We start from the raw sequence: 18,682 nt of genomic DNA, 5'->3' as shown, positions 1-18,682 counted from the left end.
TGCCTAACAGTGGTCACATATCACATTTTTCTTCTCTCTCATGTCAGTTCACAATGTGAAATACATTCACGTGATATTTTTGGGAAGTGATCAGAATCACTTGTCCATCCCGAGCGATATCCCGAGCGATATCCAGTGCGTTTTCCCGAGCGATTTCCCGAGCAATATCCAGTTGAGGCTGTGATGAAACAACCAGTGGTCTGTCGCAGTGGTTCTCACGACATGCCCCAAGGGCATCTGAGATTTTCTCCACTATCAGACGGCACACACACCTTTCAACGCCACACACTCCAGACCTCCAGTGCCTCCAGAGGACGGAGAAGTGTGTGTCGTGACGGCGTACTCTCTGAGCAGTCTAGCGGGGTAAACATACGGCGAGTCAGGGTGGCAGTCGTGTACGCCTCTGGTACCTCCCCCCAACGCCCACCCCCTCCTCCCCTTGCCCTGCTTGTCAGCCCGCTGATTTCCCATGGTGCAGCAGGGTAATTGAATGCGGGAGCGGAGGAGGTTTGGCGGAGTGAGACTGCTGTGAGAGGGGACCAGGGGTGGTCCAGACAGCTCTGCTACAGGAGGCTGTGAGGGTCCAGGGAGGTGCTCAGATATCTGTCTCAGCTGAGAAGGACTGGAGGGCGTCCTCAACTGGTGGTGTGCATGCTAGACTCAGACTTCTCCCAGGGTGGGGACGAGGATTTAAATGCTGTTTTCTATTACTATTTTATTTTTTTCAGACTTGTTTGGAAGATGGAGAGAGGGAGAGAGGCACAGGTTTAGTATGACAGGCAGTTAATTATATTTTTTTAACTCAATATCTACTCACAAATCCCCTTTACACACTCTTAAATTCCCCTACCTGTGAGGGCGTCCAAACTTCAGCCGGTGCTTCCCTCAGTGAGACGAGCTGGTTCATGATTATTTCGTATTTGGTTGCAGGTATCTTGAACCGTGTTTCTGGTTGGTTATGTATTGCAGTTCGTTGAATTAAGGGACGGTTTGTTGATTGCACTTGTTATTGATTCCGGTGTGTAGATGTGTGTGTTGGGTTATCTTTCACCATCCAGTGTTGTTGAAGACGGTAATCCACGTGTCAAACCCGGTCATCATCTTAAACCGAGGAATGCAGGAACTATAGAAAATCAATAGTTTTAATCAATGCCCAAGGAGCCTCTAATAACAAACAACATGGAAGTGCACATACACACACACACACATACACACACACACATACACACACATACACACACACACTCCTACATCCCCCACTTCCTTGCCATCTCAGGGGTGTGTGTTTAAAGGTGACAGGGCCAGCGAATGGCCTATTTGTCCAGTAAACAAGTGAATGTCACACAGGGCCCAGAGGGAAATGTCAGCTGCTCGCCTCAGGAGGGGAAGCTAGCCGCGGGGACCGCTAACTGCTATTGGAAATCTATGCTCATTTATCTGTCCTTTAGCGCTGGCAGTATCGTTAGCATGATGCTGGTCTCGTGCCTGTCTCATTCATGCTGGTTTCTGTGGTTGGGGACGTTAGCCTCGCTGGCTACCGTTAGACGTAGCATGATGGTAGCGACTTAACCAGGGACGTTAGCCTCGCTGGCTACCGTTAAAGGTAGCGTGATGGTAGCGACTTAACCGAGGACGTTATCATCAATGTGCTTAACGAATGTCCCTCTGTTCATTCCCCCTCCCTCCTCTTCCTGGGTGCGTTTGACAGGACTCCCCGGGCGGTCCTCTGGGGCCCCAGCAGACCCTGAACACGTCTCTGGACGACCACGAGCGACGTATCTCCCACTCCCTGTACGGGGGGATTGAGGGCTTGGACGACAACCTGATGCCCAGGCAGGGCCTGGTGGGCCGCATGATGGGTGAGACTGCACAGGCCACACCCATATGTACTGTACTGTACATCAAACACTGTACATCACTGTACCATACTGTACATCAAACACTATACCATACTGTACGTCACTGTACCATACTGTACATCACTGTACCATACTGTACATCAAACACTATACCATACTGTACGTCACTGTACCATACTGTACATCAATGTACCATACTGTACGTCAAACACTATACCATACTGTACGTCAAACAATAGAATACAATACATCAATATCGTACTGTACATCCAACACTAGGATATACTGTACAGCCGACCAACTGAGAGGAATCACTTAAATGTGGCATAAACTAAAAAACATTTCCATCAAACGATGGATGCCCATATTCACACTCCCACCCCCTGCATCCACACTGTCAATGAGGTGAACTGGGCTACACAATCGTGTCAAATGTGTATTATTCAGTTTTGCAATTAAAATGTTTGTACCCTACCTGGTGTCTGTAACAACACTAAGAACACTGTAAGAGTGCTCTAAGAACAATACACACATACTTTCACACACACTATCAGACATGCATACTTTCACACACACACCCAAACACACACACACACACACACCCAAACACAGTCTCCAGATGGGGTTCCCGTTGTGTTGTTCCAGTGGATTATATGATGTGAGACGTTCAGGTTTGTCAACACAGGATATAGAGTGACTGCACACCAGTGCTCTGACTTTCACTTAAACTTCACTGCTGTGTTTCTGTCTGTTTGTGTGTGTGTGTGTGGGTGTGTGGGTGTGTGTGTGTAATTTAGTTACTAATGTCTCTAAGAGGAGCTGTGGGAAAATAGAATCTGACTTACAGTAAAGAGCTGGGGCCCCTTTGTAGTGATTGATGTGTGTTGGAGAGGGAGAGAGGGGGAGAGAGGGAGAGATGGGGGGAGGGAGGGAGGGAGGGAGGGAGGGAGGGAGAGGGGGAGGGGGAGAGGGGGAGAGAGAGAAGGAGAGGGGGGGAGAAAGGAAGAGAGAGTCCCTCAGCTCTCTACTTTGATTCTGTCTCGTCTTTCAGTGCCTCAGGCCAACCCTGTGAGGTTTAGTGAAGTGAGGTTTAGTAAAAGTGTGTGTGGATGTGTGTGTGGGCTGGTGTTTACACATGTGTAGGAGTGTGTGTGTGTGTGCGGGTGTGTGCTGGTATTTGCACATCTAGTGTGTGTGTGGCAGAACGTGTGACCACTGACTGACAAACAGTGGAGAGGTAGGTGGGAGACTCTGACATCCCAGCCACAACCAAACCACCACGCTCAGTCAGTCAACAGCCTTAAGCACCAACCACCAATCACCTTCCTCCAGCTGTTCCTTCTTAGGGTGTCTCACCCCCTCCACTTCAGGCACGCTTCATCTTCCTCAGGCACGCAGAAACTGCTGGAGAATATTTATTTGACTTAAGTGATTCCATGACCTGTACCCACGTGCTGACGTGTTGACCTTCAGTTTGACCGGGGGGGTTGGGATCTCAAATGTGCTTTTCCTCAGTGAGTTTTGTACTCGTTAGATACCGTCTCCGTGTGGAAGCAGCCGGAATCTCGGTGTAACTGAACTTCCTACACTGTCACAGCCTGGCTTTCAGTCAGGTATAAACTGGCTGTAGTCTGTTTGCTCAGTCGGAAAGTGTGTGTGTGCGCTGAACTGACACAGTTGTGTGTGTGTGTGTGCGCTGAACTGACACAGTTGTGTGGGTGTTCATGAGTCCATCAGTCTGCGTTGTCCTTGTCTGCCAAACAATCTGTGAAAATATTCCTCCTCTTCAAAAAGCGATGTGGAAGTTGGACAGTTTATAGGTAGGATTTTGCCGTAACTCGTGTCCGTTTTCTGTACAGAGATACAGAGAAGAGGCCTGGTGGCAGATGACGTGATCAAAACAAATGAAACTGTAGTGCCAACTTCTCCCCACTCCTCAGTCATGTCCACGAGTTCAGTATTTATTTGTGGGCTTCACATACGCCCACAGAACTGCCCCGCGCAGACGGAAAACGGAAGCCTCGTTTTGTCGCCGTAGAAACGGTCTTGTTTCTTCTTCTGTGTTGGTCGTTCCTGTGCAGCAGCTGGCCGTGTGATGGATTTGGAGCGGGCAGGCGTGCAGACACCTCAGGAGGGTCCTTGTGTCAGTGGACAAACACACATGAAAGCCGCCGTCCTTGTTGCGCTATCTCGGGTGTCATGACAACGTAGACATGTTCTTACAGATTTACCAGTGCAGGCTACAAGGTTTAAGCTCCAGTACCTGCTCAGGTGATATTCACACTCACACACACACACACACACCGTCACACTCACACACACAGTCACACTCACACACAATCACACACACACACCGTCGCACTGTCTCACACACACCGTCGCACTGTCACACTCACACACACAGTCACACTGTCACACTCACACACACCAGTGCAGGTGATATCAGCTCATTGTGGCACCAAAACGTTCCCCAGATCGATCCCTCATGTGTTTGGTTGCCACGGCGACCATGAGAGAATCGGTTCGATTTTTTATTTTTTTTTTGTATTTTTTTTATCCGCTCTCATTCTCACACAGGAGTGGACAGAATGTAATTGACTTCTTCCCTTTTATGCTAATTATGCAAATAGATGGGCCGCGATAAGAAAGAAGAAAAGAGAAGAAATGGAATCTCTCACCCAATTATTCTTACCTTTGATTTCATTTCAGCCGCCTGTCTCCCTAACCTCTTAGCCATTAACTCCTCCTTCCTCCTCCTGAGCATTCTCCAGTGCTCTCCCGGAATAAAAGTCTCTGAAAATTGGTTTTTTGCTCAAGTCTAGGCTTCTCTTCAAGAGACCAGGGCTTTTGTTCCATTGTCAGCTGACCTGCGCTGGTTGTGGCAGTTGGTGGCCATTTTGAGGGAATATTAAAAAGATGAGTATTCAACCAGACAGTGTCTGGATGTGTCTCACCTGACCACTGTTGTTGTGGATTATGCTTGGCCCGAGCCAAGGCAAACCAATAGGGTTTTTATTGAATGGCTGGGGGCTAAGCCATCGTGTTGACAGGTTCATTGGCCTACTACCCAATGCTTGCAGTTGATTGTATCGCAGTGATTCACACTGTGACATTGATGTGATTCTCAGTGTTGTGCTTTGGACTGCTAAGGGAAATGGGATTAAGAGTGTGTGTGGTTGTGTGTGGTTGGTGTGTGTGTGTGTGTGGTTGGTGTGTGTGTGTGTGTGTGTGTGTGGGTGGCCTGAAAGAGAAAAAACCTTTAGTAAAGTAACAAACACACAGCAGGGTGGATAAGGAGAGAACACAGGATCAGCAATAACATCACGCACAGACACCAACACACACACACACATTCAACCCATAAACACACACTACATACACGCCAACAAACACACACATTCAACCCATAAACAGACACTAACACACACATTCAACCCTCTAACACACACACACACACAAGCCGCCCTCATTCAGCTAAGCTCCGATCGGTCAGCGCCTCTATTCTCCCTGGCTGGCCGGGCCCAGTGTGGAGGTCTGTGCGGGGACATTCCCCCTTAGTGTGAGAGAATATGAGACAAACAGCAGAGCTGGCACCAGACAGCCGCTCCCTGGAGCTAACCTCCAGTTCCCCTGACACCAAACCCTGACAGATTTTGAATCCAAACAAACGTCTCCCTGTGGTATTGTATGTGGTTATAATCAGGTATTGAGGCTGCCCTCTTCTGACTCTCGGTTTTCTGCGTAAGACCGAGCGAAGCCAGGCAACGTTACAGCCAAGCGTTGCATCTCAATGTGCTTTTTAAATCCCTCCTTTTGGATGTGGAGAAAAGAGAGGGACTGTTGTTTTTGCTTTTTCGGTGCCTGGCTGCGAGTTCGCCAAAGGCAATAGTTTTATCTTTTCCACAACAGTGCAGCTTGAACTAATCATGCTTTAATGACGGCCAAACGCTGTGTGGTTTAACTGTAAGCTGATTAGGGAATTCACTGTTTTTAAATATTAACGCCGAGTGTCGTCTCATGGTGAAAGACTAAGCCTGTGCTGGGTGCGTTTAAAAACACTTTCTTTGTCTTTGAAAAGTCTTTCGATACAGATTGAGGTGTTGAAAATAACCGTCTGTGGATTAGATATTCAGCCAGTCGCATGAGTAACACACCTAACCTCAGCCTCAAACCTGTTGTTCTGTGCTTCAGCTTGGTTGAAGTGAACAGACCGAGATAGGCCTTCCTTTATCCCTGCAGAGCCGTAATCAGACACTATTCATCGGTTTGACACCGCGCTTTAACGGAAGCGTAGAAAGGGCGCCGCAAACCGAAACTCGACAGCCTTACTCATACTTGTCTGTCATGTGACCTACTCATACTTGTCTGTCATGTGACCTACTCATACTTCTCTGTCATGTGACCTACTCATACTTCTCTGTCATGTGACCTACTCATACTTCTCTGTCATCTGACCTACTCATACTTCTGTCATGTGACCTTCTCATACTTCTCTGTCATGTGACCTTCTCATACTTCTCTGTCATGTGACTTCCCACAGGAAGCTACCAGCTCTCCCCGACTGTCAACATGCCCCAGGACGACACGGTCATCATCGAGGACGATAGGCCACCCCTACTTCCTGTCCATCTCTCTGACCAATCGTCGACGAGTTCCCATGACGACATGGGCTTTGCTGCAGATGTGACTCCGCCCTGGGCTAAAGAGACACCCAATCAGAATGAGAGGTGAGGTGAACAGACAGCCAATGGCACGTATACCTTCGGGCGTGTACTTGTTTATTGAAATGTAATGAACATCTTGATTGCCCCGGCAGAGGAAATTGTGCATATCGGGGCTACCATGGTTTACAAAACAAGTGAGCCCGATGTTTTGTGGATTGTGTTCCCCTGTTTTCTCTCAACCGCTTTCCATCTGTCAGTTCTCTTGTCAAACATTGCTAACCTGTCAGCGGCATGCCAACCACAAGGTTTACCAAGCGTAAGAACCTCGGTTGGACATTCCCTTCATGTTTGACTCTGTGTCCAATTCCAAATCTAGTGTTATTACAGTTGTTGCAGTTTAGACCTCAGTGTATATCCAAAAAGAGCCGTGTTTATTTGACATCAGCTAACTGCCCCGAACGGTATGAATAATGTTTATTGTATCACATGATATGATGTAAAACTAGATTTAAACATCAACGTAACCCTAGAAACGGGCCTGCTCAAATTATCTAACCATTTAGGACCCCTTTCCGTCTATGCACAAAAAAAAAACCTTAGTTGGCTGCGAAATTTACTCACGGTCAATTTGTCTGCTGCCTCTCATTCCGAACTGCTGGTGATGATGGAGAGGCAGGGGGAGCTAGGCTAGGCTAACAAACAGCTGTGATCATGGAGAACGCTGGGGAGCTAAGCTAACGCTACTGCTAACCCAGGGACGTGACAGGGCTGGAAAGAGCCCGACCCCGGTTCTGTGACGATCCTGTTTGTCAGCCCTCATCAGTGTACCTCTAGGGCTAGGGGGCTAGGGGGCAGGGTGCTGATTGGAGTTGGTCCAGCTCGCTGGCGGTCTAATCAGAGGCTGCAGGAGAGAGTGCTGCTGGAGAGGACCCGCTTTGATTTGATGAGGGCCTGGGTCTCTGATCAAACCTTGATCAGGATCAGAATGGAATCCAAGTGCAGAGCTCTTCTAATCTGTTGTCTCATTTGATGTCTCTCTCTCTCCCTCTCCCTCTCCCTCGCCCTCTCCCTCCCTCCCTCCCTCCCTCTCTCTCTCTCTCTCTCTCTCTCTCTCTCTCTCTCTCTCTCTCTCTCTCTCTCTTTCCCTCCCTCTCCCCCTCTCGCTCTCTCCGTATCCCTCTTTTTCTCTCTCTCTCTCTCTCTCTCTCTCACTCTCTCTCTCTCTCTCTCTCTCTCTCCTCTCTCTCTCTCTCTTTCTCTCTCTCTCTCTCTCTCTCTCTCTCTCTGCTCTTTCACTTTCTCTATCTGCCCCCCCCTCTTCCTCCCTCCCTCTCTCTCTCCCTTGCTCTCTCTCTCTCCATCCATCCCTCCATTTTCCTCCCAGTTCGGGGGTTCCAGACGACAACGACCCAGACGGTGCCTTCCAGAGGGAGGGCTTCGGCAGACAGAGCATGTCAGAGAAACGCACCAAGCAGTTTGGAGACCCCAGCCAGCTGGAGGTCATCAAGACACGCAAGTCCAAGAGCATGGACCTAGGTACTGACCTGACCCGCTGGTGCCGCTCTCTTAGCTGAAATATTATGGGATGTGAGGACATACTGTAGGCTCTACTCGCCTCTCTTCTCTTCTATCCCCATTCCTCACCTCTCCTTCTCTCCTCTCCTCTCCTTCTCTCTGCTTCCCTCCTCTCCTCTCCTTCTCTCCTCTCCTTCTCTCTCCTTCTCTTCTCTCCTCTCCTTCTCTCCTCTCCTCCTCTCCTCTCCTCTTCCTATAAGCCCTAGTTGATTGTTCACCAACAGTGTTGTTAGCTAGCACCAGGAGGAGAGAGGTGTGTGAAGTCTCACACAGCCAGTACCAGGGGCGTGGCCTCTTCCTGCCTCATGGGGGCCAGTAGGCATGCGGCCCTCATCACTCCCTGACCGGAACCTTCCTCTCTCCTGGAACACACCTCCCAACCTTACTGGCTGTGGCTGCTCTGTTATCTCTGTCTGTCTGTCTCTGTCGATCTCTGACGGGTCTCTTTGTCAAACTCACTCAACTCTCGTGTCTCTCCCCCGTTCTCTCATGCTCTCTCTCTCTTTTCACCCTCACACACTCTCTCTCTCCAAACCTCTCCCTTTGAAACCCCTATAATGATATCTCCCCCCCCCCTCCACCTTACTGCAGGTGCTGTTTGTGCTCTGTGCTGAAATGACAATGTCTCTGATTGCTGTCCTCAGATCTGCTCCCCTACCTCATTTCCCACTATCCTGCATGACACATGATTGCCGTTGAGATCTCACTGTGGAGACATTCGGTTAACGTTGCCTGAATGCTGCATGAGGAATGTCCAGCACTAACCACACCTACATGTCTACCTCTTTAACAGTAGCCGACGAGATTAACCTCTCCCCACGCACAGAGAACCACTCAGGTAAGGACGTGCGACACCGACTAGACATGGGCCGCTCACCTCTGGTATTCATTCTAGAGCCTATAGAAGTACGTGCTTCTGTGGAATTGGTGGGAACACACTCTTACACTCTCTCTTTCCTCTCTCTTTCTCTGCCCTCTCCCTCTTATCTCTTCCTCTATCTCTCACACTCAAACATCGCTCCGTCTCTGAGACATGCACACACAGGAAGAGAAGCAACCGAAAGCAGGAAACGTTTGTCTGGGTTAGAGAATGTCACGTGCGAGCTGGTTGCCAGTCTAAATGGAAGTGCACTTTAAGCAATGATCACCTTTTAATGAGGGCTAAAAGGTCACATGCCTCAGACTTTCTGGAGTTGTGTGACTTTAAGCCACCGAGATGAGGTAAACATCACTTTCCTGTTGAATGGAGTCAGACCTTGAAACTCTGGGAGGTTACGACCTATCTTTACTGTGGGTGGAGATGCCTTCTGAATTCATACATCTATGTTCGTTTTCATCCACGGTAGCAGGGCTAATTGTTTTGTGGGTGTGAAAGCTGGGAAGAGAGAATGAAGGAGAGAGCGAACAAAGAGGAGAGAGAGGTCGAGAGAGAGATGGGGAGAGAGAGAGACAGTGAGAGACAGATGGAGAGTGAGAGAGACAAGGAAAGAGGGAGGAAGAGAAGGAACGAGAGAAGGAGAGAGATCACTCTGTCCTTGGCAGAGGGCTAACACACTGACTGATGAGTCGTCAATCATTGTCAGTGCGGTGCTTTTGCTCCTTTTTGAAGTCTGGGATTTAGCCGAGAGGCGTTAGCAGCTACCGAGAGCAGAAGAATGGGGGGGGATATGGTCGCAGTCTGGTGAAACGGCGTGCTTGAATGAGACTTAATGCGTCATGAATGTTCCCTTATAGGGCTGCGAGTCTCAGCGGTGTGTGTGTGCAGCGTTGGTGTTTGAGAGGAAAACGAGATATTCTTGTTTACAGCGAATTTTCCCTTCAGCACCGAGGAAATTAGAAGTCATTAATTTGCCTGTCTGTCAGAGAAGAAAAGCAGTTGATGAAAATCATTCAGAACACGACGTATACAGGACCACAAATACGAACGACATACAGATATAGAATTCTCTCTTGGTTTCCTCTTTCCCCCCATATCACACCTCACCTATTCAGTTCCCTTAACGGCTCTGTTGTCCCTGGCTAATAGATTTCAGGCTATTTTCTTAAGCGAATCGCGTTTATTTTCTTTTCTCAGGCTCCGTGTTACTCTCCAGCCCCTTTATATCCACACATCCCACTCTGAGCTAAGTAGCAATGAGCCATGCTCCATTTACCAGGCCCCAAACACCAGCCTGCTGAAACCAACGACCGCCCCGAGAGACAACTGTTCTGGGATACGATAGCCCGGGCCTGCGCCGCTGTGATTGGCTGAGACCCTTTGTTGACACAGGCTGTGGCCAGATGGTTGCCGAGGACTCGCAAGGGTTTGGGAGGACAATATGGGGACTGTTAGCCGCTGCATGTGTCCCTTGAGACATTCCTCCACTCTGCTCAAAGGCCTCGCTGGTGTGATGGGTGTAGCAGGGGGAGGAGGGGAGGGATGCCCTCAGTGGAATGGGGAGGTGGAGCTCACGGGTTTAGGTTGGTTTAGGTGCAGTTTCACATTTCACATTTAGTCGACGCTCTTATCCAGAGCGACTTACAGTAAGTACAGGGACATTCCCCCCGAGGCAAGTAGGGTGAAGTGCCTTGCCCAAGGACACAACATTCTTTGACATAGCCTGGTAATCGAACCGACAACCTTTAGATTACTAGCCCGATTTCCCTAACCGCTCAGCCACCTGACTCCCAGTAGCAGTTCTATGGACGTACATTACGCAAAGTCCTCCGCGGCATTTCTTGTAAAAAGGGCTGTAGAAAAGGTACAGTACTACCTGCAGGCCTGGACTGCCCAGTCATGTCAAGTGGGAGTTCTGATCCAGACAGTCCAGCAGGACCCTCTGACAGGGACCCTCTGACCCTCTGGCTGTGTTAGTTATTGTTTGACAGCTCAGCCAATCCCTGTCAGAGTAAGGTTATCTGCTGTTTAAATAGGAGACACTGTTAGATAAACAGGGCACAGTAGATTGGTTAGACGCTCCTCTAGTACATTTACATTTTAGTCATGTAGCAGACGCTCTTATCCAGAGCGACTTACAGTGAGTACAGGGACATTCCCCCGAGGCAAGTAGGGTGATGTGCCTTGCCCATTTGGCACGGCCGGGAATCGAACTTGCGACCTTCAGATTACTAGCCCGATTCCCTAACCGCTCAGCCACCTGACTCCCTAGTTCTGTTGTAAACTGAGATGTATCCCCCAACTGGTGCGTACCCCCACCTAAACACCTTTAATGAGATGCTGAGGGGGACAGGGCAGGATGACGATCATGAGTGTGTGCAGGCTGTCGCTTGTTCAGTCTGCATGGATTACATTTTACACCCTTCGTTCGCTCCCTCGTTCTCTCTCTTTTCCCTCCTTCATCCCTCCCTCATCCCTCCCTCTCTTCATCCCTCCCTCTCTTCATCCCTCCCTCCCTCATCCCTCCCTCTCTTCATCCCTCCCTCATCCCTCCCTCTCTTCATCCCTCCCTCTCTCAGCCCTCCCTCTCTTCATCCCTCCCTCCCTCCCTCTCTTCATCCCTCCCTCCCTCATCCCTCCCTCTCTTCATCCCTCCCTCCCTCTCTTCATCCCTCCCTCCCTCATCCCTCCCTCTCTTCATCCCTCCCTCATCCCTCCCTCCCTCATCCCTCCCTCTCTTCATCCCTCCCTCATCACTCCCTCTCTACATCCCTCCCTCCCTCATCCCTCCCTCCCTCATCCCTCCCTCCGCTTCTCATCACTCAGTCAGTCCCACCCTTACAGTTGGCCACCCACGTTAGAGCTGCAGCCTTGTATTTACCCAACACACACTCACATACACACTCACGTACACACTCACATACACACTCACATACACACCCACTCAGACACACGTGTTCTGTATGTAGACAGGGTTCTGGAACAGTGTGCCTTTTTAGAATCGTAGTGGGGGTTCTGCTGAGGTAATCTCATTCCTCAACACGCACACACCTAACTACACACACACACACAGCCCCAGCCACACACACCCAGCCCCACACACACACCCAACTACACACACACACGCACACACAACGATACACACACCCAGCCCTCCCCACACACACACACTTTCTACCTCCGTACCACTTTTCCTTTCTTCACTTCATCACCTCGTCATCCAGAGCTGCACATGGACAGGAGCCCCCCCCCCCCCCCCCCCCTTTCCAGACAGCTTTTCTTAGCTTGGCAGCCGCTCTCTCTCTCTCTCTCTGAGTCTCAACACACTCCTGTGTCCTGTGGAGCCCGTCTCGGCTGGGCGTGGGCTGGATGGACGACTCTCCGTTCACAATCACCGGCTTGTCTGGTGCTGTGCTCTTGTGCCTTGTTAGAGCTGTGGCTTAGTGGACAGGGGGGGCTGCCATGTAAACAAGAGGTGTCAGAAGAGTCCATGTACGAGGATGCTGCGCTGCTTGTCTGGAGGCGCTTGAGACTTGAGTCTTGGCAGAGTACTTTAATGACTCTTTAACTGACTCTCTTGATGACTCTCTAAACGATTCTTTAAACTAGTCTTTAAACGAGTCTTTAAACTGGTCTTTAAACGAGTCTTTAAACAAGTGTTTAAACTAGTCTTTAAACTAGTCTTTGAACTAGTCTTTGAACAAGTCTTAGAGAGAGTTTTTAGTAAGTAGAGTCTTGAAGTATGTGAATCCATGTCACGTGTGTGTCGGGCGTGTGGTATGAGCCGTGTCCCTCCTGCCTCCTCCAGGCTCCTCGACCCGGGACGTGGGCCCGTCGCTGGGCCTGAAGAAGTCCAGCTCCCTGGAGAGCCTCCAGACCGCCGTGGCCGAGGTCACCCTCAACGGGGACGTGCCCTTCCACAGGCCGCGCCCGCGCATCATCAGGGGCCGCGGCTGCAACGAGAGCTTCCGGGCGGCCATCGATAAGTCGTACGACCGTCCGGCTCCGCCCGAGGAAGAGGACGAGGGCATGGAGACGCGTGAGTGGATATTATGGGATGGGTGGAGCTCGGTGGTAGAGCGAGAGGTTGCTTCGCTTTGGGTTAAAAGGATCTGATAAATAAATACACTGTTAAAATAATACTTTTTCTTCTTCCTTAATCCCTCTCTCTCTCCCTCTCTCTCTCTCTCTCTCTCCCTCTCCCTCTCCCTCTCCCTCTCCCTCTCCCTCTCCCTCTCCCTCTCCCTCTCCCTCTCCCTCTCCCTCTCCCTCTCCCTCTCCCTCTCCCTCTCCCTCTCCCTCTCCCTCTCCCTCCCTCTCCCTCTCTCTCTCTCTCTCTCTCTTCCCCCCCCCATCGTCTCCAGTGGAGGAGGACACGGAGGAGAGTTCGCGGTCGGGTAGGGACTCTGTGTCGACCGTGGCGGACCTGACCCCGCTCCCCAACCCCGACCGACCGCGTGGTGACCCGCTGGTCAACGGGAACAACCGCATCAAAGACGACAAGAAGAAGGAGAAGGGAGGGAAGGAGAAGAAGAAAGAGAGGGACAAAGAGAAAGACAAAGAGAAAGAGAAGAATAAAGCCAAGAAAGGCATGCTGAAGGGACTAGGGGAAATGTTTAGGTAAGAGATCTACCGATCCTCAATGTATTTGTTTCTTATGCCTCTCGGTGCTGTGGAAGGTGGATGTGCACTCAGCATTCTATACATTTATATATTTACTTTTTTCATGCACGGTAGCAGGGCTAACTGTTTTGTGGGTGTGACGGGCGAGGAAGAGAGAAAGGAGGAGAGAGAGAGAAGGAAAGATGAAAAAAGAGGAAGAGAGAGGAAAAGTGAAGGAAAGGGGTTGACTGTCTTCACTCAATTCGTTTTTCTTGTTGTTTTGTTTCATTACTGATGGATATTTATTCTGTAAAACCGATATAAATCCTACATAGCTAAGAGGGTCGCTCCGACCCCTTCTGGACTATTGTATTTCCATCACAAAATGTTATGGTAGTAAAACCACATAACCAGACCCCCAGTGGCACAGGCTCCCCCAGGCCTCAGACAACCCTTCCTATCCACGCTCTCATAGGCTACCGTGTCTCACCCCCCGATTCCCATTGGCTCCAGGGCTCTGTCTTCTCACGGGTCAGCCAATAACCCACCCATACATCATGTTGGTCTAAAGTGGGGGTGACGTGTGATGGGCCAAATGCTGAGAGGAGGAATGAGCTCCTGGGGGAGGGGGCTGCTTGCTATGCAGATCTCCTCCACCATCTCCTCCTCCACCTCCTCCTCCTTCTCTCCTCCACCTCCTCCTCGTCCTCCTCCTTCTCCTCCTCCACCACCTCCTCCTTCTCTCCTCCACCTCCTCCTCGTCCTCCTCCTTCTCCTCCTCCACCACCTCCTCCTCCTTCTCTCCTCCACCTCCTCCTCATCCTCCTTCTCCTCCTCCACCACCTCCTCCTCCACCTCCTCTTCCACCTCCTCCTCCACCTCCTCCTCCTCCTTCTCTCCTCCACCTCGTCCTCCTGCTCCTCCTCCACCACCACCAAAAGTTTACCGCCATCGCTATGACAACCTTTCTGAAGGACCTCCGGGAAGTATCTCTACATGTGGAGAGCTGCTGTACCGTTGTGGAGATCTCATTGATTTGGCTCAACAGTGTGTGTGTGTGTGTGTGCAGCATAGAGGCAGGGGGGGGGAATCCGTATTGGTGTGTGAGTGGTGTGAACGTGTGGCTTGTGCGTGCGGTGGAGGTGCCAAGCGCGTGTGTGTGTGTGTGTGTGTGTGTGTGTGTGTGTGTGTGTGTAAACACACACGTGAGTGTGTGATCAACAGAGCGCCCTGAGAGCTGACCCTCTCGTGTCTCCCGTCCTCACCGCAGCCAATCAGAGTCTCATAAGCGTCAGGCTACTTCAGACAGCACAGCACAGCCCCGCCTCTAATCACCAGTTGGACTGAAAGCAGCACTCAATCTGTCAGCTTGGCAAGCCCAAGATGGCTGCCGCCCAGAAACTGAAGGGGCTAGTGTTATTTTCTGCACCCGAGTTCTGCAAGTTATTTATTTGGTGTGTATTGTTGAAAGGGGAGAGATGGGTGGATGGAGGGGGGTTGGGAGGTGTGTTGTTGAGGGGGGCAGGTGGAGGAGATAGGTGGAGGGGGGTGGGGAGGTTGGGGGGGTGACAGTGGAGTTATTATGGTAAACGGAACAACTCACAACTCTCAAACATCCCTGCTGTGCTTGGAGCGGAATCGTGCGTGTCTGTTTGAATGAAATCTTTGGACAGTAACTCTCCACTGTCAACACACGTGTCTTTTTTTAGTTTTATCTTCGCCTTGCGCCCCTCGTTTAGAAGTTGTTGGGAAGCAAACCCCATGTCCCAGGGTCTGATTCAGTGTGTGGGTAGACTGCAGCCTCACCTCACATCCCTATCAGCCTCCTGCTCCTCTTATCAGCCCTGCTTAACTCCCAGACACGCAAGATAAGGCCTCCTAATACGCACCCTGAATATTAAACACACACAATGCCCTTGTGTCGTGATGACACGCCCCCCACCCCCACCCCCCCAAAAAAGTTATCCTTCCTGTCATGAATCCTGGTGTGGCGACGTGTGTGGAGCCGTGAGCGGGTGACTGAGGGCCCTGCTGGAGGAGCTGTAATGGAAGCCAGCGGAGTGGAGAGAGGAGCTGCCACCCTCTGCTCCCGTGATCGATGGCGCCGTGCTCGATATGAACACCGGCCTTTCGCGGCCAACGGGGCTTTCTGCTACATTTGAGCCATTTGTTGATAAATTAATGAAGTAATGGGCTCTCCTTCTCTACCGCACACACATAAACACCCTACACACAAACACACACACACCCTCCACACACACACACACCCACAGCTCTCCAGAGGCGGTAATCCCTCCTCATCCTTTGATCTCATCTTTCTTCTGCGCTCTCTCGCTTCTGTTTGTACTCACACCCTCAATTCATCTGAATCCGTTTGGTTTGTTTGTTTCTGTTGTTCTTTAGGCTTTGTCAGCCCCCCAATCCACCCACTCTCCTCCCCTCCCTTCCCTCCTCCCCTCCCTCCTCCCCGCCCGCCCTCCCTCCCTCCCTCCCTCCCTCCCTCCCTGCCTCCCTCCCTCCCTCCCTCCCTCCCTCCCTCCCCTCCCCTCCCCTCCCCTCCCCTCCCCTCCCCTCCCCTCCCCTCCCCTCCCCTCCCCTCCCCTCCCCTCCCCTCCCCTCCCCTCCTTCCTTCCTTCCTTCCTTCCCTCCCTCCCTCCCTCCCTCCCTCCCTCATTCCTTCCCTCCCTCCCTGCCTCCCTCCCTGCCTCCCTCACCCTGGTTCTGAAGACAGATTCCTCCAGGGAGGTTCTGAAGGCTCCTGTCCTGTTTGTCACCAGATTCTCTTTACGGTTCATTCGACAAGAGCCGATTACGACTCCTTTTCTTTCCTCACCAGGTTCGGCAAACACCGCAAAGACGACCGTCCAGGAGACAAGATGGAGCGGAAGGGCTCCAGCAAGTGGAAGCAGGAGGAGACGCAGGCGTCAGAGGAGGACACCCTGAGGATGAAGCTGGAGCAGGAGAGGTGAGGCTGGGGAGGTGAGGGGGAGGGTGAGGCTTGGGGTGGGGAGGTGGAGGTGGAGGTAAGGCTGGGGAGGTGAGGGTGATGCTGGAGAGGTGAGGGTGGAGAGGTGAGGCTGGGGAGGTGAGGCTGGAGGAGGAGAGATGGGCTTTCTCAACCAAACTTCATTGGAATGAAGGTTACAGAATCTCTGGAAGAGATTCAACAACCAGATGTGACAGAATCCAGAGTGTTCTGTACAGTACCACTCCCCCTGGGACATGTTCACCCTGTCTAGCCCAGTCAGTGGAAAGCACAATGATGTGCCAGTAATTTGGGCACCAGTTTGTTAAATGCCAGAGACATTACAAGCCAAGACTTAATTAGTTCCTTTCCCATACAGTCTTTTGGGATAAGAGTTATCAGTGGCATTCTGCCTGCTCCTCAGTTAGTGGAGGTGAGATATGATTACAGCTGGAAAGTTCAGGGCCTCTGTTATGTGGGAGATTATTCACACGGGATAATGAGTCTTTGGTCTCTAAATCATATCTGGTTGGACGAGCTGCCTCCTCCGTGTTCACATCTAATCACCTCAGAGGTAAGAACTTCTTCCAGGAGTTTGTCACAAAAAGGGAAGAACATTTCTCTTGTCTTAAAGGTTTGTGTGGTTTTTGTGTGCAATTTCGGAAATCCCCCATGATTGTAGATGGTCCTTAGCTGTCTCGTCTTTGCGGAGAAGTTGAAAACCTGTGCGAGGGAGATAGCCCGTAATCAATGCTCAGCTGTACGACGGGGGTAATGTGGTTAGGAAGTGTGTGAGTGTGTGTGTGTCTGTGTGTGCGAGTCTTCCGAAGGGGGTGAAGGTTGCTCTACCCTCGACTTAATCAATGCCTCATCTGTAATGGCACACCACCCCCTCCCTGGATCAGTTGGAATTCAAATTCCTCGGACAAACCAGCTCATCGATTGGCCTGCCCTGAGGCTGGAGTAATTCTAACTGGTTGATTGACTCTGCGGGGGAATTTCTCCAGACGAGAGCCAGAGACACGAAGGGTTCAGGAGCTCCATGCAGCCTCTCTGCCCCAGAGCAAATTGAGTTTTTTTGAGTTTTACTTCTGAGATGTTATGAAAGGTAACACCCGGGCGTTAAGTCAAGAAGAAGATGATCACTGAGAGGTAACGCGGTGTAAAGAACAAAACTGCTGTTTATACTCACACGCTCTAACCCTCATTAATGACACCTACATAACCGAGACGTTAACTGAAATCTGATTTGAAAACGTTAACCTATACGTCGCTGTGAGGTGATTAATCGTCTGTCCGCTGTGGAAATGTACCAGATGTGGGTTTTATGGGAGTCCTTCGTGGTACCTTCCCCCCTGGTTCTTCCTGTCTCCCAGCATGTATTATCACTGGTGTGGCTGTTGGCGCTTAAGGACTTGGCTCACAATGGACACAATAGGTGGTAATGGTGGATTGTTCTGCCTGACAGCTGGAGAAAGGTCACCCGTCATCCTCGTCTTCCTTCTTCTGTCCAGACCTCCTCCTCCCTCCCTCCTCCTCCTCCCTCCCTCCTCCTTTTTCCTCCCTCCTCTTCTTCCCTCCTCCTCTTCTCTCCCTCCTCCTCCTCCCTCCTCCCTCCCTCCCTCCCTCCCTCCCTCCTCCTCCTCCCTCCCTCCCTCCCTCCCTCCTTCTCCTCCCTCCCTCCTCCTTTTCCCTCCCTCCTCTTCTTCCCTCCCTCCTCCTCCTCCCTCCTCCCCCTCCCTCCCTCCTCCCTCCTCCTCCTCCCTCCTCCCTCCTCTTCCTCCCCTCCCTCCCTCCCTCCCTCCTCCTTCTCCCTCCCTCCTCCTCTTCCTCCTCACTCCTTTCCTCGTTGGGTTATTGTACTTGTACTCTCTCGTTCTGTTTGTTTCTCTTTTTTCCCTCTTTCTCTCTCTCTCTCCCTCTCTCTTTCTCTCTCCCTCTCACTCTCTCTCTCTCTACCTCTCTCACTCTCCCTCTCTCTCTCTGCCCCAGTTCTCCTCTGCCAAGCAGAGATATTTCCATCTGTCATCAAGGCTAATCATGAAGACAAACAAGCGTTTCCTCATCAGCGAGAGAGGGGCCCGAGGGACACTGTGTCTGCCAAGGGCCCCCTTCCTGCCTCACTTGTACCGACTCAGGA

At 51.1% G+C, this 18,682-nt stretch overlaps 1 protein-coding gene across 6 annotated transcripts in view; it reads left to right on the top strand.

The window, feature by feature from the left end:
* The window catches only part of LOC124472491 (partitioning defective 3 homolog), a 77,574-nt gene that overhangs the window by 19,286 nt on the left and 39,606 nt on the right, over positions 1-18,682 (top strand). For 5 of the 6 annotated variants that reach the window (XM_047027366.1, XM_047027365.1, XM_047027367.1 and 2 more), the window contains 7 exons: positions 1,709-1,859; positions 6,400-6,586; positions 7,908-8,059; positions 8,892-8,936; positions 12,784-13,014; positions 13,340-13,595; positions 16,414-16,542. In XM_047027366.1, the coding sequence (XP_046883322.1) occupies positions 1,709-1,859; positions 6,400-6,586; positions 7,908-8,059; positions 8,892-8,936; positions 12,784-13,014; positions 13,340-13,595; positions 16,414-16,542 (1,151 nt within the window). The remainder of the gene's footprint in view (positions 1-1,708; positions 1,860-6,399; positions 6,587-7,907; positions 8,060-8,891; positions 8,937-12,783; positions 13,015-13,339; positions 13,596-16,413; positions 16,543-18,682) is intronic. The other variant, XM_047027368.1, reaches the window with a different exon arrangement.

The sequence above is a fragment of the Hypomesus transpacificus genome, chromosome 10 (assembly GCF_021917145.1).
Source record: "Hypomesus transpacificus isolate Combined female chromosome 10, fHypTra1, whole genome shotgun sequence".
Taxonomy (NCBI): Eukaryota; Metazoa; Chordata; class Actinopteri; order Osmeriformes; family Osmeridae; genus Hypomesus; species Hypomesus transpacificus.
The sequence above is the reverse complement of the archived record's forward strand: the minus strand, read 5'-3'. Positions and strand labels throughout refer to the sequence as shown.